This window comes from Mya arenaria, chromosome 11 (assembly GCF_026914265.1).
Source record: "Mya arenaria isolate MELC-2E11 chromosome 11, ASM2691426v1".
Classification (NCBI taxonomy): domain Eukaryota; kingdom Metazoa; phylum Mollusca; class Bivalvia; order Myida; family Myidae; genus Mya; species Mya arenaria.
The window spans coordinates 57,675,965-57,696,556 of NC_069132.1; the positions used below are offsets into that span (position 1 = coordinate 57,675,965).

Genomic DNA, 20,592 nt, shown 5'->3' on the forward strand with positions numbered 1-20,592 from the left:
AGACTATTCATCTGAAACATTTCCTTCTTTAATCCTTACTTTTATTTTACGCGAAGAAATAGAGAAAAAATGCTTGTTTTAATGTGAGATCGCTTTATATTTCAACGAATGAGCACCAAAACTAAAATTTCAAGATTGGCGGAGCCAGAATTAAATATTATCTTATGTCTTTTTTAAAAGCTGAAAACTATTGCAAAGTTGTTACGAAATTGTTTGAGATTTTTTTACATGCCTTAAAAAAGCATAGTTTTTAATTATATTTACTTAAAAAAATCGCGCCAAACAGTATGGGCATGTAATGTCAATTCGGAACGACGTCGTAGTCCTGTGCGCGCTGGTGTTTGAAGATCAAGGTTAAATTTCAGAACATATATTTTGATATTTTTGCTTTTTAAAGCAATGAAGCATCATTTTTATTTTCTAATAAATCTAAATATTCCACTCGAGAGAATATAATACACAACCATTATAATAGCGGCATGTCAAAAAATATCTTTCTCTTTTGGCCACACTGTGATATGATAAGGTACTGTCCTGAATGTAGAAGACTTGGTAGAACTTGGTATTTCATATAACGAAACAAAATGCTTAATCAAATAACATGTTTATTAAATCATTTTGATCAACAATGATATCACAGGTGTATTGCTTTGTGTGAAGTTATTCTACAATTGATTAGAGGTACAAAATTACTTAAATGTTATTGCAAAGGTTACTTATAAAGGAACAAACAATATATCGTATAAATATTTGCGTATAACAATATTCTATGAACAAACGATAAGAATATTTACTTCCTACACAAAATGAATATTATTTGGGATGGTAAAGTAGTTAAGCGTGCATATACCCAGGCATACTAAAATTATAATGTTAATAACAGTATCATATGACCGTTGCTCGTCGTTTTCCTGGTTCATGATATGTATTAGATTGAAACACTTTGTACATATACTAGATTTTAGTTTTCATTTTGAATATTTTTTGTCACTTAAGTGATGTTGTAAGTGCCTCCCCAAATATTCACATCTAAAATTATATGTGGTTTAAATAATTTGAAATTTGGCACATAATGATATGTAATGTCTGATTTTTTATCATGTTTGCTAATATGATGAAAGGAGCTTATTGCTGAGTGCAATAAGACACTATGAAACAAACATCGAGAAGGAAGAAAAGGACGTTTATTACTGCCTTTCAGTCAGTATCAGGAACTGTCTCAACCAATCACGAAACAGTTTCTTTATTCTGATTAATAGTATATTTTTGTAAAAGAAGGTGGCTTAAACAAGATTGATTTAAATAAAAAATCAAACTATACAAATCACAAATAAAAGATTCTCTATGGCAATACTACGTGGAAAATAGACATGTGAAATATATTCACAAATACGATACGGAAGAAAATTACGTTTGTTAAGTACAGCAAAAATACGTGGAAAATAGACATGTGATAAATATGCATAAATCAGAATAATCACGACAGAATGGAGGAGGAAGCTTTGAGGCTTGAATTGCGTCTCGCTTCTGTTAATGATTTGAGTTAATCAAACATAACTATATGAATACTATGAAAGTATTAGTGTGTATAGAATGCTTTATTGCTTGATGTTTTCCGATTGATGTATATTCAGTTAATTTTTAAGAAATATTACACACCACTGAGGGTCATATGACATTATAAGGAACGGCCAGTCAGCCACCAAAGGTGTATATGGACCGAGGCGTTAGCCGAGGTCCATTCACCTTCGGGGGCTGACTGACCGGTCCTTTTAATGCCATATGGCCCGAAGTGGTGTGTTATATTTCTTATATTATACCGAACACTTTTTATACAAGACAATATTTTTAAAGCGATTTAAATGTGTTTTATTTAACAAACCTGATTATGTTTACTTGCGACAAGTTTCCGCTGTTGTGAAAATAGCAAGCCGCACTTACCAATCGTATAACGTCAGCGGTTCATATTACATTTTTGGCTAGGTCCGGACCGGCCAAAATATAATATGGACCGCTGACGTCATAAAACTGGATTTTCATCAAAATACAGTGATATACGGACCGATCGAGATTATAAATATAAGAAAGGACAAATTTATGTGAGGTATAATATTGGTTATTAGAATGGTATTACTTTGTTGTATTTGCGTTCACCTGAAAATACTGAATATGATATTTGTCCACATGGGTCATGACCTTCTGAAGGTTATGCAAATAAAACTTTGAAGCTTTGAAAATTTATAATATTGAATGATTTCTATCACATTGTACTTTTTTCGTAAGTTAACATATACCGTATTTTTGTAAAACCATGTAACGTACATAATTTGTTTGAAACAAATCATTCAGTTACAAAAATAACTCGACAAGAATGAAATACAAGGAATACCCATATATCTCTAGAAAGTAAAAACAAAACGTCCATAATATATAGTGCGTACATTGCGTTTGTTTTAAAAATGTGCAATGACTTCTTTTCCATTGTATATCACCTAGTTAAATCCGAGCAACGTATTTGTGTTAAATACGGTAAAGACGTCGTTCAATACGCCTACGTTGACGTTGAGCTCGCTCCCTCATATCTATTTCGTCAACAACAAGCGGAAAATCGTCGTCGGAACTCTCTTCATCAAGTAAATATAAGTAACGATCTTGAGCATATTCAGTCCCATCAAACTGATGCGACCCACAACTGGCTTTCCATTTCTTTTCACACAACCAGCAAAAGTTGGTTCCACACACAAAGCACGTCATCTGGTTACACCCAGCTAAAATATACAATTAACACATATATTTTTGAACACATGTTTCGAAAGCGCACACTGCACATAAAGAATGAAAAAAAAGTCTTTCATTGAAGCAATTTTCATCCATGTAGACCATTATGTATAATTGTTTTACTTTGTTCTGAAATAAACAATGTAAATGAAACATGAACTAGTACCAGAAGATGAAATGCCAACACGAGAGTTAATAGACTGCTTTTATTTAATGCATGAATTGCGAAATTTATGTCATTATCCGGGTATGAGTGGAGTGGTTCAAGTGTCCGGACTCTATGCGTACTTTAAAACCAGCATAATAGCATTCATATCCCCGATAACGCTATCAATCCCGCAGTACATTTCTTAAATTTACACCAATACTTCATTGTTTTATTCAATAATTGTTAAAAAAAATTGTTTTCATTTACGAAAACCTTACAGTAATCCTTTCTTACCAATTAAGGAAATAGAACGACCCGATCGTAACCAGAAACAGTTTATCAAATGACGTTACAATACACTTTTAAACGTAAATTAAAACACTAATGGCAACAATACTTTAAACATGTCATTAATTAACACATTCTACAATGTTGATTAATTATTTACGGGACATGCTGACACAATACAGACAATATAACAAGATAAACGATGTGCATGTTTATTGTTATGCGATGTTTTGCGATCCGAACATATCCGACAAGATGTTGTGTTCACCCGTTCATTACCGCAGTTGCCGCAAGGCAGTTCATTAAAGGAATACTTAGCGAGGTGTACATATAATTGATTTTGTTTTTCAGTATTAATTAAGTAAGGTATTACGTTTTGCAACATTAAGGTTTTGTTCTTGTTTTTGTTGCTTTATTGCCAATAATGTACAAACACATACCATTTTTCTCTATGTTGACTTTACAATGTGGACACTTCTTCGTTGTTGATTTGATTTTCTTCTGTGATTCCACATTTTCTTCTTTCTGTATGTCCTTTCCCTTCAGTAGATAATAAATCTTGTTTTGCAAACCATGCATTTAATGTACGGCAGAATATTTCAAATATAAAATAAGTCATTGAGCAACATCAAAGTATGATGTTTTGTTTATACCAAAAGGCATATTTAACATTGTGTTGAAATTTTGTTTTAAAAGACAACAACAATGCATTTTGTTTTTGACATAAAATGTACTTTTTTGTACTATCGTACTTTCGGGCAAATAATAAAACACAATTATATCCTCACAAGAACTGTACTGAGTCAGCATTTGCTGCAGAAACAAAGGTGTTGTTCGGGATGAATATATAGTCTTACTATTTTGGGTGCTTTCCTTGCAAGACAAGTAGAACAAATAAGATTGGCCTCTTCCAAAGTGTCCTCCATCGCTGATGCACAGCCGTTCGAATCCTCACCGGCATAGTAAGGCTGAAATAAGCAAAAGGAGACAGTCATGAAATTATGAGGTTAAATACCTTGACCTCCACCACCATCGTCTCTTTACAAGTGTATAATTGTCCGCTCTAGTATTGAAACACTTCGGTTAGATAATTTGTACTTTCTTACATGTGGCATATACATTTTGACCCCACCCAACCGCTCCAAATCGATAGACAAATCAGAGCACAGATATTGGGTATGATCATTTGCAATTTCTTACATGTTAATTATTTGACCATTCTTCGTTTGACTGCCATATAATATTGTATAATGAGATTATAAATGAACAGAACATGAGTTAACGTTTTGGCGTTCTCTGCATTATGGTAAAGGTTGTCATCTTGTAACATATCACAAGCCCATTTAGAATGTATTTTAGGTTAGATGCATTACACTTCGGACGCGTCCAAGGAACCAAATATAACCAGCAATTAATGCTGTTATTGATAAATACTAATAAATACACTGGCCTAAAGAAAGAGAGGCGATTTAAACATTACTTTGTTTATAATATTAAGTTGAATAATCGATGTTTCAAATGTAGACTTATTACTCACCAAGGCACTCCCGAACATTTGTGTTATATTTTGATTCATGTAAGGCCTATCAGTGCTATTTTATGACGTTTTGTTCCTCAAATCTTCCAATTGGTGAAAAATAATCTTGTGTTTGTGACTTCGATAAATATTTGAGTAGTGAGCTTGTCCCCGTAATTTCCAATGTATTATTGATATAAGTTACGATTCTTGAAAGAAATAAACGCAAATAGTGCCCTTTATTCCAATACAAGGCAAGTGCTAAGAGACGGTTGGTTACCTTTTTGCAGGCATAACATGAATAGAAAATAAATTTGTCTGTAGCAAATCCGGCTGGGTTGTTGAAATACTGTCCTCCAGGGCTGGTAATTTCTTTGGATTTGGTAAGGCCATCCTTTTCAAGCCTTGCCATTGCTGCTTTGTTAACCTTGTCTTCTAAAGAACAGAGCGTCTCCAGTAAAACCTTCAGCTTTGGGTGGTCAATCTTAACCTAAGGAACGATGGTAAGCATAACTGACAAAAACAAATAACATGCAATATTTGCATATTTTTTAGTGTACGTCTGACATTAAACTGATTTTGCTACTGATACCTGAAATTAGTGAAAAATCACGTACATTGCACAATGGACAGTTCATGAATTTGAAGTTGATTCTCGCTCCGACCCATCTGTTTTGAAGAACTCTTTCAACACAATGCAAATGGAAAATGTGTCCACATTTGATCTGAAATGGTGGGAGGGGGCGGGTTTTGCATTAGATTTCCTTCATAAATCAACATGATTCATGATTGTACATATTATTCACAAAATGGTTAAAATAAATCATAGACAATAGGAAATAATGCGTTTCAATGATTTCCTTAATTATAAAATCTTCTTGCTTGTAAGTGTTCCTTACCATAATAACTGGAGCGCGAGACAGTTCATCGGTGTAGCAAATCACACAAGTATCATTTTCGTTTTGCTTGCCGGTGGCCTTACATCCCACCTTCAAGCATGGTGGGCAATCCTTTTCATATCGATATCCACCGCATTTGTGACCGCAGTGGAGAGTTTTGTCACATGAATTTAGCGCAAGTTGCCTCACGCAAGTTGACGTAAAATCTTTTAGAAAGAAGACGATTTTCAGAATGTAAATTACATAAGTGAACTAATATGAGGGCGATACTAGTATAGCGATGGAGCAATGTACGAATCTAAAGATAGCCTCCTGGCTTCTTTAATTGGACACCAGTAATTGGTTTAACACAGAAAACGGAAAGAAATCGATACAATGTCTTTTTGATCAAGCTTAATACCCTTATATAAACTAAACTAATATATCGCTTCTAGAAATTGGAAATTATTGAATCAAGACCATTTCAAACACGGCATGTCAAATGCTCGCATTGTTTAGTGAAATGAATTTCTTGGAAGTTTTTCGTTGATAATATAAAGCTATATCACTCCTCAAACATGAATGAAGCAACGCCATTGGTCCAGGACTGGTCACGCGGTGACCCAATATTTTTCCATTTTGGGTCACAAATTTATATCGTACCGAAATGGCGTTTAATTGCCTATTCCGATAAATAATTGAAACATTTAAACATGTAAACAGGTTGTCGACGTGTTTTATACGTTAAACGTTCGCTCTCACCCGATATGGTTTCCTTTGCCCAGTTTATCCCATATTGGGTCACCTACTAACCCCGTAAATTATAATATTGTGTAATTTCAAAACAACCATTAAAACAATGCATTACCTTTAGCCAATTTTCCATGGCATGTTCCCGATGATAATTCCAGTATATTTGACCGTGCAGCCTCGAACACCTGGAAATAGATATGTCATTCATATTTTGTGGTTGAATTTCTTAAGCCTTGAACTTGTGCCTTTAAAAAGATTATTGTTACATCTCGGCCAGAAGTTTCCACTGTATCTCCACAATAAAAATCAGTAGAAAAATACCTGTTTCAAATGCTTAGTGTCGTCGACAGAACGACCGGGGATAACGACAATGATCACTTCTTGCAGCGTTAGTTTAAGCTTTTCGTCCGATTCAAACACTGAAATACACTGGAACAAAGTTTCAGCCACTGCCTCGGGTGGATAGTTCAGATATCCACATCCCAAAGTTGGAAATGCAATTGAAGTCATCTTGTCCATGTTAGCGTGCTGCAGGCACGAGTGAAAGATTTGCGTCAAAATCTAGGAGTAAAAAGTGCGAGTTATAGAGCAAAAAATAAAGATAACAAAACCTGAACCTTTACTTAAAGGTGGTCTGTCATAATTATTACAATCATCAGCATATTTAAACAAAACAATCAGGAAATATGAAAATTAAACGAGATAGAATAATAATAGAGTATTTTCGAAATGTCAAAGGTCAAACCGCATTATAAAATATAACATGACTCGTGTTTTACTCGTGTTACATATAACATCAAGAGTAATGCACACGGAAATGTTAGAAAACATTTTGTTCATATTTCGAAAAAGAGTGAATCCCAACCGCACTTTTCAATACACATATTCTATAATAGAATGCGCGTTAAAAATATGAAACATATCATTCATTTTTTAACTTTTGATATTATGTTGTGGTAAAATTAGTTGTGATTGAGATAAACATTTGACTTAAGTTTTTATATTTTACTCAATTTCATTTTTTGCTGAAGAATGACTTTTGTTTGGAAGTTTTACCAAAGTTTTCGACTAAGATTCTGAGAAAGTTCGCTTTCAAAAAGTGTAAAATAATATAACATTATGTGTTTTTTGTTACACATTGGGGCCTGTTACTGTATATCTGAAACAACCTGTAAAGACTCGACATAAAACGCATCCCAAACAGGTACAGCCACGTGGTATACATTCTTGCATTTTAAACCATATCCTTTGGTCACTGCAACTTCTCCGAAAGCAATTCCATTTGGATATCGTCTGGTACATTCCTGTTGCAGTTTTTGCCCTGCGACTGTCAGCATGGAGTTCGATATCCGCCCAGTCTTTAATTGCAGAGTTTGATTGGCACTGTTCACCAAAACATCTGCCTGAAAATATGCAATTGGTAGTTAAATTGATTTGACAGTATTGATTCGGAAGTCTTAGGACGAATTCCGTTTCGTCTCGTAGGGTCTAACCTAAACATCTGCCCGAAAAGATGCCATTGGTAGTAGAATTGATTTGAAAATTTTAATTGAGAGGCCTCAATACACAAGCCTGTCTTATATTTCGTCTAGTTTCTATATCTGAAAATTTGTCATTGGTAGATAGGTTGATTTGAAAACATTGGTACAGAGCGCTCAATACGAAGGCTGTCCCTTATTTCGTCCAGTCCTTCCGCTTAAAATGATGTCTTTTGTTATAAGATTGATTCGAAAATGTTGATTCAGGGATCTCAGTAAGACGTCTGTCCCGTATCTTCATATGACTTGGTTTTTATTCTATTAACTGGATATGGTGTATAGCTTATGTTTTACTATGAGGACTCGGCATCTGAACAAGGGAAGTGCAATATCGCCTTTGGGAAGATGAAGGATATATTATATTTATGTACGTACAGTTTTCAATGAACGCCAAAATATTAATTTATTTGCAAAACCCGCAACACGCAAGTGTGCTTTGAAATGTCTATGAAATGTGTCTGATGAATCATCCGGCTTATGCTTCAGGAGTTACCACCAAGAAATGTCTACAATCGGAGAGAATCAAAACTTTTCCCAGAGAAAGATAGCACCAGTCTTAGTCAAATCGAGCTTCTTCATCACCAACCGGAGATTTCAATTCCTGTGTTGAAAGTGAAAGTAGAGATTTGTTCTTAAATATAAATATTTTTTTTTTAAAGTTTGGTTTCTTAATATTTAAGCTTATTACTATATGAGTGTTAACAAGTGTGCTATAATCTAATGCAAAAATATATTGCAGATTTCAACAACTATAAATACTTTATATATACTGGCTGAACTATCTTTTGGCAAGAAATGTATTATATGATGTACACTGCGCAATAAGAATCCGAAACACTTGTCTATTCACACAACAAAAAGGTCAAGTTGCTATTATGTTACATGCCAATAAAACCATACAACCATTTTGTGTATTTGTGTACGATGAAACCCAAAAGTAGCGGACTTAAATCAGTAATTTCAATGTCGCTTGGGCGTTACGTTAAGTGACAATACAGTGTTTTGAATGGCTTACTGATTCTTTAAAAGTCTATTAAACACAATATCTCATAATAAATCTATACACTGTGGAAGGGACGACCTTTTTTCGCCGCCACACAAAACTAAATGTTAGATAAAAATTAATGGTGAATCATTATGTTTAAAAAAGTCACACAAAATAAAACGACAAATCATACCTCCTCAGCAGACAGATTTCCAATTTTAATCTTCACATTCATCTTACATGAAGCCACGTTAATCTTACTTGAAGAATTCTCCTTTCTAGCATTAGGTGAAATTGTTTCTAAAAATTTCCACATTTCTAAAACCTGAATGCAGTAATTTACTTCCGTAATCGAGCACTCCGTCGTTTGTTAGTTTCCTTGATGAATAAACTGTTTACAACTCGTAAGCTATATCCCTAAATAACAAATTAAACGCCTGTCTTTAAAATGTAGTAATTTACTTCCGCCTTTGAAGACTTTGTCGTTCTTAGTTCCCCTGAGTACTAAACTTTACACTTGATCTCACAATGGCAAATGAAACGCATAACAAGTTGAGTAGGTAAACAGATAACATTTTATCTTAAGCTTACACATTAACAAGTGTATCAGCTCCGTTGTAATCTGTCATACGTGTGTATAAAGTGTTTATATAGGAAAAATGTTAGAGTGACGCTCGTATTTAATATTAGTACATACACATGTATAACAAACATTAAATTTGATAATTACTTACTTAATAATACATTTTTTAAAACTAGTAATTACTGATAATACGACTGTAACCGTGAATTTAAAACGCACGTGTATTAAATGACTGGTGTGTCCTAAACATACTGGATGTTTTCTGCATCTCTCCATCAAATTAAACACGGTATCATTGACCATTGTTCTCGATATCTATTAATCCGTTTCAGTAAATTAAAACAATTGTATTAATTGTGGTACATCTTATTTGGGAGTAAGTGTGTATCTTTAACATAACGGAACATAATAAATATAAACAAGTACTAAATGTAGCCTATTTAGTAATGATATCCTTAATAAATAAATTTCCCAGCTTAAGAACTTTTCTTTTTTAATACCAATAGTAAAAAAAACAACATGTTAATGAGGTATAGAAATTATTATAACACTACATCATCTAAGACTACGCAAATACTGGGGGGGGGGGGATCCCAAACACCTTCTCCAGGTTTAGAGCCTATTTTGGTGATTCCTGTGAAATGGGGCGCACGGATCAAGGTACGGCCCTAAACCCACTCTAACGTCAAAGACTGTAACCTCGCCGATTCTTTTAACTAACATTAGTTATTTATAAAAACGGCAAAACTTTAAAACACCAACGTAATGATTCATTATTTTAAATGTTGAGGTTTTACAGGGCGGACACCACTAAATATATTCCGATATATTTCATAGTCTTGAACTTAAGATACGACTGTTTTCTGGTGCTTCACGACTCCCAACACCATGAATGGATAACAAGTTCCACTTGTGTGCTTAACAGCTGAAAACGTCAGGAACAAGTTGTGCTTGTAATAAGAAAGGAATAGTCGAAACGTAACTACTGTGTTTTAGATAAAGTTACTATATCCGGTGTACGAGTACAAACAATGATGCGAGTAAACAAACAAAAAGTAGATCAAGTAGACCCAGCATGTTCAGCCAGTTTTTGAAACCACATTTGTATAATCATGTCTTGATTCTCTGGCATGTGTTAATAAAAAGTAAAGAGAACATTTAAATCTAAGTAACTTTTTCTGAATTGTTGACATTTGCCTTGTATGTTAAACCGGTTCGGAAATCAGTTACGTGGTGAAACCAAGTTTGGAGAACTATGTTTTTTTTTCTTTTCGAAAACACATCATCAACTTTTCGACATCTTAAACCTAATCTTGTTTTCATAATAATATAAATTTATTGTCTAGTCGTCTCATAATAATATATTGAACATGCTGAAAAGGTTAAACTAAACAACTTAAACTAGTGATATAACTTAATCGTTATTGACATGGCCGATCTTACAATACTTCATTCTTTACAATCGGCTGCTGGCCAAATTGTATTCACAAATTGACACTTGCTTTGTTCATCATAATGAATATTTATGGCACAAAATACTACAAGGCGTTATAGATGATCAAAATAATCGGAATAAGGGTGTTTGTGATATAATGGTTTAAAATGAAGGTGCACTTGATTGAAAAGAGATTTTCGACAGTGAGGGTAAGTAATACATGGTTGATATATAATAACAGGGAGTGTAATCTGTTGTCGTTGTGTAAAATTGTTTTTTAGACTGATAACTATGCTTATATTTATGATAATTATGTTATTTGCGGATGTATATGCACGAAAAAAGAAAACAAAAACATTAACGACCTTATATTGCTTCAACTTATAGATAATTTATTATGTATAATTATGCATCATAATGGATTTCATTTTGTACTATTTTAAACTACATCAAATCCTAGAGCCTAAAAAGCTTAGGTTTTCTATTTTAATTAGCCCATGTTAATTAATCATATTACTAAAACAAAATTTCACAAAATGAATAATGGTTTATAGTGATATTCAGCTCGATTTTCTTTAAAAAACTCAGAATTCCAAAATAAGACATTTATACTAAACATAGTTAATGAGCTAAGCTGGATCCTGATATAAGGGATTTCAGATTGTACGAGGAATATTGGACCCATCCTGCTTAATTTACAGTCTTTATATTTACCAGGCTGATGTTCTTGTCAACAGTACCAATCAAGGCTTAGATATCAGCCCATCATTGCAAGAGGCTGCCGGTATAGGTCTGAGAACGGAGTGCGTCCGACGTTATCCCAACGGTATAACGTACGGTGGTCTCGCGGTAACGGGAGGTTACGGACTGGCATGCAAATACGTGTTCCACATTTCACTGCCGCCATATTTGTTGGTTGATGCTCGACAGGTAGATTTAATATTTCTTTTTTAGCTCGTTTTTCCAAGAAAAATGATAGCTTTGGAAGCGTTTAAAGACTATATGTGCGACACATGTCAGTTTACATTGTTTACAGTTCTGTTCACAAGCAATAACAATCGAATCGAAAAATATATTTGAGTGGCCCCAAACTGTAACGGATAAGTGCCTGTCATTACCTAAGAATAGACTATGTAAATTGATGATTTTTAATATAATACGCTAATTTTATAACGGTACCTCCATAAACTAGAATATATGAACATGGCTTTTATCTCGCAAGTTCATTGCTAGTGTAAAATGTAATTAAATGAAACCCGTTATTGGCTGAGGACGCTTTGACTAATTTTATTTTTTATTTCAATGCATTATTAAAGCCTTATAAATGTTATATTTTTTTCAAATGATAGCTACGTGGCCACAAAAGGCAAGGTGCAATATTTGAGATATTATTTGAATATATATGTAGAGAAACAAAATAATACGTTTTCGAAGTTTCTGTTATAACATCACCAAACATTGGATAAGAGCTCTACTTATTGCAATCGTTAAAGGTGAGCATTTGTAAAATAATACAAAAATAGTTATTTGTAAATTATTTATAGATGAGGAACGCTCTCTACTAATCGTTATAAATATTTTTTTTCTGTTCTATACAAGTATCAGTTTTGAAGAATAGGTTGTCGTTCGAGTCAATGCATATAATATAAAATTTGAATCAATTATATATACAGGTAACATTCCGGACACTTATGAAATGCCTACACGAAGCACACAAAAGGAAGGCGGTATCCATTGCATTTCCGACGCAGGGGAGGGGGTTCAGTATGTACCCACCGGACGTTATCTCTGACACCTACACACAATGTGTAGCCTATTTTGAAGCTCAGAGAAAACACAAGACCAGTATAAAAGATGTCTACCTAGTCGCAGGAGGAGGTAATCCGGAACAAGGAGTTCAGGTACAACTTCAGTGAAAGTATGCATCATTAAAATATAATAGTAACTTACCTTGTTTAATGAAATGGACTTTGAGCCTGCTTGAATTGTTGCGAACATGGTTTAGTAAAACAGTATTGGCATTAAATACTGGTATTTTTTATTGAATCCATATTAAAATAATAATACAAAAATGGCTGCCTTTGTTCTGCTTTGTATGTTCTTTGACCAAAATGGTTGCATACTAGAAATGTCTTGCTAAATCTGATCGTTTAGAAATATAAAAATGCTTAGTGGGGATAATGCAATTGAGAGATATATTCCGTATGCTGAAACTACTTTTTTACAGAAATTCCTGACGCAAACGGGGACTGTTATACCTCCTCCGACATTTTACTGTAAGTTGTAGTCGCTATATCTACATTCCTGACATGTTACGCGTTTAGCACGCGAGAGATGTTTTTGTTTGTCTCATATCCAATTGGAATTCTTGCAGTTACACAACATTTAACGTAAATACAAATCCACAATTTGTATTGTATGGTTATATAGCCTGGATTAAAATTGAATTGGTAATCGTTAAAACATTCTCACTTCATAATAATTCAGGTAAATATGTATACTAAGTTATTAGTCTGCAATATAATACTCAAATAATTTCACTAGTTTACTAGTAAGGTATAATTAATCATTATTTACAGAATGTTACCGAATCGCCAAATGTTGTAAACATTGTCTTGCTTCACACAGATTATAAGAAGCACCCTAAGCTGGCATCGTCAAAGGTTTGCACGAAGGAGCTTGACTGTGGCCATATGTGTTGTGGGTACAGATATGAGGCCGAGTGTCCGCCCTGCCTGGACCCCGACTGCCGCGGGAATGGGGAACAGAACAAGGAGGATATCTGTGTCATCTGCATGGATATGTTGGGTGCTTTGCCGATCATTCAGGTCAGACATTTTCTATTAAGACCGTTTTTGCATATTCTAGTGATTATATTCATATTCTTGTGCTCGTACTGTATACCTCTGTCAAATGTATGTGTACTTGTGACGTTTGCTACGAAATGGGGCGTGTTCATAACTCTCATAATGAAATCGAACTGGTGTCTTCGTTTGTTTTTTTATTTTATCAGGATAATTATTCGATAGATATCAATGCAGTTAGAGAAACATTAAGGTAGTTATAGAAATAATAATAGTTCATTAAACTTGTATAAAACAGGATATTCGTAATAGGGAAAGGAAGAAAAGCAGCGAAATTCATTGAGTATTGATATTCGATCAAAGGAAAAGTCGTTTTTGTTGTCTTTCGTAAAGGAAGTTAATACACGTTTTGTTTCCCTAAATTTGAGTTTTAAGTAAAGACTACCTATCTAATGTAACAAAATTTCGATGTTATTTAGAAATAAATTCTTTCAAAGTCAAGACCAGAATTTTACCTTGCATTCCATCTATATTAATGAACTAAATCATAATTGTTATACTTGCCTTTATTGCTATGTTTAACACGTTCCATGCCTTTTTATCTGATTGTTGAGTTTAACTTCTGTATAATTAACGTTTGGTTCTGCGTACTTTTCGGATACCCTTTATTAAGGGGACAAGTGACAACGAAGGCGAAGCCTTATTGTTATTGTCGTTGTGGAAATTATAAATAGTTGTTAAACAACACACCAGTTTTATTATTCTAACAAGTGTTTGATAATAATCGTATATTGCTCTTTACTTTTTTACCCTACTTCGCATAATACAGTATAACTTCGAATAAAAATCGTCCAAACAAATAAAAACAACATCGTAGTTACTAGAACCATATAGTACAACATTATCTAATGTTACGTCTTATCGAAAAAAATTTATAATATAAATGTCTGATAAACAAGGACAAACGTATCCAATTATAGCCGATATGTCATAAAATATGCTCACAAACACTCCCACCAATCTTTGCTCAGCCAAATTGTGGCCTTATGCAATGAATTCCAGCCATTTTTTTTCCGGTTGCATATTATTACATGTTGGGATGGAATCGTGTCAGTGTGATAGTGATCTTAACGATTTTTTAAAATATGTTGAGTTTTAGGCACATACTAGAAACATGATGTACTTTTGACTTAGTTAAAATATTTCAGTGCCAATCATAAATATTACGAGAGTAAAGCATGATATCGACATTTTTCGGTGAAGAGTACGGAATGCTTTTAGTTTTAATACAACTAAAAAATTCAATTATTATTGCATGGTCATATATATGGTATTTTCTAACATTTCAGTCTCAATGTGGTCACATTTTCCACCTGAAATGCATCAGACAAGTTCTAAAGAAGCGCTGGGTCGGTCCAAGAATCAACTTCAACTTCCTTCGCTGCCCGATATGTAGTGTAAGTATTTTCATAAAGTGTTCCTATCTAAAATACAAAACAATTGCAACAACAGCGACGAACCAAATAGCCTTAAACTCAACCAATAGCCAGTTTAAAGACACCCAGGAGTATGGACAAATAAATACTAAACAAGAGACACACCAGAGTTTAATCTTTCTAACTACAGTCGAAACCAGTTGGCTCGAACTCGCTTGTCTCGAATTGTCCGTTGGCTCGAACTAGATGTAAAAGACCGATTTTCTCTGTACTGTAGGTTAGCATTCCCACTTGACCAATGTTGTTCGATTAACTACCTTACTGCGCGTTATGAAACGACATGTATTTCTTTTATAATAAGTTAATATACATAGTAATATTGATAAAGCCTCTAGTACATTCAGCTGGAGGTTTACAAAAGCTTCTTTAAAACAACAACATTTTACGGTTATTATATATTGTGTAGTTGCCAATAATACAGTCGAAACTCGCTAAGCCGAAGTCGAGACGTCGGAAAATATTTAGAGATAACGAAAACTCGATAACCGACTTAAAAATATGTCTCACTTCAGTACAACATATGCGAACAAAGTACGACATTACCAGAACGTCGAGATAACATAATTCGAAATGGCGAGTTTCGACTGAACATTATTTACAACATTCACATTTTACCGATGTTCTTGTGTCTACATGTTTTAAAACTGCAAAGACCTTTCACCAACTAAAACGATGGTACGTAAACTTTATAAGCATACGTAATTTACTGAAAGAAAACGCAGCTGAAACGACCTTTTGTGTTTCTTCATCGAAGAAAGACCTGGAACACTCATCGTTGGAGCGGTACATCGAGCCGCTCAAAGCTCTTCAGGAACAAGTACAAAAACTTGCTCTTATGCACATGAGAAGGGATGGACTGGAGTTCTCACGCCATATCCTTCATTCGGAAAGCCGTTTCTACCACGATCCAGTAGGATTTTCGACCAACAGATACAAGTTTTCGGAATGCTTTGAGTGCCAAAAGGTACGCAGTTTCCACTTTTGATTTAAAACTACTTTACTTTTATGTGTTGAACATTAAGTTTGGTATCATAAAATGTGGCTATAATAATTGGTTTTGCTATATTTCCATACCTCAGCCATATTTTACTGGAACTGCGACCGAAGAATGTGTTGTTGATGAAGATGAAGACTATGTTCCAGAATCAGTGCTTTGTCCTCACTGTATAAGGCAGAGGATTGAGGTAACGACGATTTAACAAACACAAACAAATATAAAAGAAGTGCTGCCTCTCATAACGAATTTAAAGTGGTATTCGTCGCGAGTTTAGACTTATTCTGAAATAGGAAAGATCAAGACAGTGTCGAAACTTTTCTTCAGTGGCACTTTATGTGAAACTCGGTTAAACTATGTAAAACAGATTTATTTTTATGTGTAACTGGTTTAAGCAAATGAGCAAGCCATGAAATGCTTTTTTTGTCCAGTGTGATTGCACATTCACTGTAAGACCATAAAAAGGACAGACAATGAGACGAATCAGATATTTACAAAAGCAACATTGGGACATATGCCGTTAAACAGTAGTTTATTTTCTTATCTATTATTATTATTTTCCAAACTTTATTTTTAGAGGGAAGTCGAGAGTGAACGTTCTGAAGAGATGATCAAACGGACAACAAGGAAATGTCCTCACTGCTTGGTGAACATCGAAAGAAACGGTATGAAAACGCTTGCATTAGAATAAGATAATTCATTACAGGGATTATCCTTCGACGAAACCTCAACAGTTGTACCAGCTGAATTGACCGCATAACTTACATAAAAAATACAATACAAAACATAGTTTTAGCATTTTAAAGACAAGCTTAGCAGGCCTTATCCAATTAACTGTCTCGATGAAATCAATGAATTTATATTACATATGAAAGGCATTAAATAAATAGTCGTCAGTAAAAGTTATTTATGAATTGTTTATGTGAAGGTGAAATATGAAAAAAGAGCTGTCAATAAATTGTTATTCCAGGCGTTTGCAAGTACATGTACTGTCCACATTGCAAGAGGAGTTTCCACTGGAACATGGCAATCACTCATCCGCAATTGTCACGTGGTCTACACATGCGAAGGCAGTTTACTGTGATTTGAGTTGTACATCATAGTTGTACACATTGGGTTGAACTTTCGCTGTATTTACCTATATACATTTATTGTTGCTATGCACTTGAACGAAGGTCCTTTCTACGACCAATGCGTTACTATGTCCCCTTTATTGATTTTGCTTTCTTATATTTTACATCGCTTGTTTGTTCGTACCTGTGTTCAGATTGTTCGCCCCTTTATGTTTTCTAAGTATTGATGTGCTGTTCTAGTGATGGTGTTCTTGATGAAATAAATACTAAAATTGTCTTACCGTTTTCGTTTTATAATGACCCTTTAAATGCCGTTATGTTAAAAAATAACGTTGTGCATATGTTAACATCGATATTTTTTATAGGCAAAATTGAAACATCCAGCAATACGGTCAATGTTGCAATCTGTGACCGGGTTAGAAGAAGACATCACAGACAAAGCTATGCTCATGTTGAGGAAAGACGGTCTACTCTTTGCGGCGGAAATCACGGACAGAGAGAGTCCGTATTTCAACGACCGCGACAGATACGCCTTGGATCGGTACCAGTATTACATGTGCGTCGATTGTAAGAAGGTAATTTAAGTGATGGAGATTCTCATCAATAGTCTCAGTGGTCTTTATACAAGCTTTAAGAATATCCATACTTAAAATATACAGGTTTGACTTACAGCACGTGAGTTTAAAATTTTAAACGTTCTTTAATTTAATAAAATGCGTGCAAGTTATAACAAATCTTGACCTATACTGACAATAAAGATTTGTATGTATCGGTCCATTACTTGGATAATACTGGAGAGGCTTTCTTAAAATAAACCAATTAATATCTCCAATACAGTTCTTAGACATATAACATATCATTTACAGCCGTTTTATGGTGGGATTAAAAACGGAGAATGTGTACATGAGGATCGGGAAGAGGATGCTACCTGTGATAAATGTACACACAGGCGTATCCTTAAACGAAAGAAGGTAACTGTACAATTATTATACAAATAGACACCTTTGATTTTAAGCATTCAAACCTATTGCTGATGTTAAAATGTATTTTATGCAAGACAAGCGAAGAATACATATTGTATTACTTTTCCATAACATAAGCTGTATGACGTTATATAACTACACACACGTTTTTACAGAGACTGAAACAAGAAAAAGTAAAAACGAAGGACGTTATTGAAAAAACAACAAAGCAATGTCCGAAATGCCTCGTTCGTATAGAAAAGGAAGGTAAATGTATACAGTTATTTCTCATTCCATTCCCATTGTTTGTATGAAACTGTATTCATGCGATTTAGGAAGGATGAAAATCGAATTGTTCCTGGTTCAGGAAACATCCTGATGAAACTAAATTCGACCATAATTATATTTTCAGGAGGATGCGATTTTGTGTACTGCACAAATTGCAAACAAACATTCATGTGGACCAAGCACTACGATCTAAAGAGATTAAGGCAAAAACAAGGAACCTCTGAAAAAAGAAAAGCGACTTCACGAAATGCTGAGACGAAAATGACTGATTCAAGGGCACTTGAATCTAGAAACACTGACTCAAGAGCTCTTGAATCTAGAAACGCTGACTCATGGATGTCAGAATTTAGAAATTCTGAGTCAAGGAATTTTGAGTCAAGGAATACCGAAATAAATCAAACTGATTCAAGGAATGATGAATCGATTACTATTGAATCAAAAAGAGAAGAGCCATTGTTGAATGACCCGGATAACAATGATTAGACGAAAATAAATCCTCCTGATATTGGTGGTAAAACGATGTCTGAAAATGCTGACTCACAGATGGTCGCACCCGTCTCTTACTAACCAGGACGTTTAATACCTATTATGCACAAATATTACTAATATTTCCTATTTGATCAAGCAAGTAACGATACATAACAGGGTCCTCAAATTGCTAAATGTTGTATCGAAAATGGAATTGTTCTGGACAATCGGATCATTAATAATTGTAAAACTAATAACATCCCACGGTTTGGTAAATATATACCCTACTGTATATACACAAACCATGACTTATATTGTTGATTATAAACGATTACATGTGAATGAAGAAAAATCCATTTTAACCTATGTAGCCTCTCATGGAGCACGTTGAAAATGAGTTCTGATAAATGATTACAAGTAAATAAGTGCTTTTAAAAGACTGCAGAACTTACAATGTCGGCATCCCTCACGATGTAACGCTTTGTTATTGAGCGTTTTGCAATGGTTTGAAAATACCATTACAAATTAACCGATTGCTGTACACGTTGAAACGCATAGGAATTACGAATAGAAGTTATTTGTGTGTAAATAAGAGTAGGCAAGTCAGGTAGAAGTTATTTTCCTTTGTTCTAAGCATATATGTATGAATCTAATATTGAACGATCTTGAATACTCTTAGTATGACTAGCACTTTTGTAAAGTGTATTTCATCTACACAAAACATGTTTTGTAAGTTGTTTATTAGAACTTTAATAATACTATAAGATACCGACAACAATCAATGTGTATACTGAATGGGTAATCATTATTGTTGTAAATAAGTTTTGTATGTTATATTAAATACTTATAATGTGTACCTTAAGAGCCGTATATAAGCATTCTAAGTAGAAACACGTTATTCGACCAAAGATAATCTGCTAGCTATTACCATGATACAGTCTGTACTAAGGACTATTTCAACACTAAGCGCATCGTCTTCAGTCTTGAGCAAACACCTAGCAATGATGTAGCAGTGTTACAAGTAGCTTTTGCTACTTTTGCTACGAAACAGTACTCATTACATTGAAGGTGGGTCAAAGACGCTCAGAGAATTGACATCGATTGAACGATCAGGGACTGCAGTCAGAGAGAATAGTTGGGCCGCGTGGTAAGAGCAAAAGCTATGGCTTGAAGCATGTTGCAGTCGACCAGCGGTTACTGAAACGGACCTGCAGAGAGCTCCAACTATGATTGGTTCAACCTGAAATAAGCACAATCGGTACACTACTGTCATGAAAGTCACAGACATTTTACGGTCGACCCATTTAACACCAAGAGCAAAGTGCTTGACAGTTCCATGGCGTAAACCGATCCACAATCTCTTGATACGCATAATATAATAACCGACATTTTTATACATTGTTATGTCCATATTACAAAACAAATCAAAATGTTATAAAGGACGCTCTGAAAGTTTGCCCTTCGTACGTTAACAAATAATTTCCGAGAATAAGAATTCATTTAAAAAAATCATAGAATTATTTTGAAAGAGACGTTGATATTTTATATGAATTACCTGTCTGATTTTAGAGGCAATCGACAGAAGCTTTATCAATTAATACTAAA

At 34.2% G+C, this 20,592-nt stretch overlaps 2 protein-coding genes across 3 annotated transcripts; one reads left to right on the plus strand and one right to left on the minus strand.

The window, feature by feature from the left end:
* Positions 1-588: 588 nt before the first annotated feature.
* Positions 589-9,410, minus strand: LOC128209314 (uncharacterized). Its single transcript, XM_052913298.1, has 10 exons — positions 9,078-9,410; positions 7,531-7,764; positions 6,683-6,922; positions 6,477-6,546; positions 5,630-5,835; positions 5,348-5,455; positions 5,011-5,220; positions 4,072-4,182; positions 3,655-3,754; positions 589-2,768 (listed from the first exon to the last, which is right to left on the minus strand). Exons 1-10 carry the CDS (start codon positions 9,198-9,200, stop codon positions 2,521-2,523), a joined length of 1,650 nt encoding a protein of 549 aa, XP_052769258.1. The 5' UTR covers positions 9,201-9,410; the 3' UTR covers positions 589-2,520.
* A 1,595-nt stretch (positions 9,411-11,005) lies between these two features.
* LOC128209822 (uncharacterized) lies at positions 11,006-19,714 on the plus strand. 2 transcript variants are annotated; one of them, XM_052914055.1, is made up of 10 exons: positions 11,006-11,111; positions 11,620-11,832; positions 12,576-12,803; positions 13,130-13,178; positions 13,531-13,730; positions 15,056-15,163; positions 17,635-17,844; positions 18,136-18,240; positions 18,408-18,498; positions 18,644-19,714. In XM_052914055.1, the coding sequence occupies exons 1-10, from the start codon at positions 11,070-11,072 to the stop codon at positions 19,000-19,002; spliced, it is 1,605 nt and encodes a 534-aa protein (XP_052770015.1). In that variant the 5' UTR covers positions 11,006-11,069; the 3' UTR covers positions 19,003-19,714. The 2 variants fall into 2 exon arrangements, with proteins under 2 accessions (XP_052770015.1, XP_052770016.1); XM_052914056.1 differs by lacking the exons at positions 17,635-17,844; positions 18,136-18,240; positions 18,408-18,498; positions 18,644-19,714 and adding exons at positions 15,957-16,166; positions 16,282-16,386; positions 16,774-16,861; positions 17,167-17,545.
* The last annotated feature ends 878 nt before the right edge of the window (positions 19,715-20,592 follow it).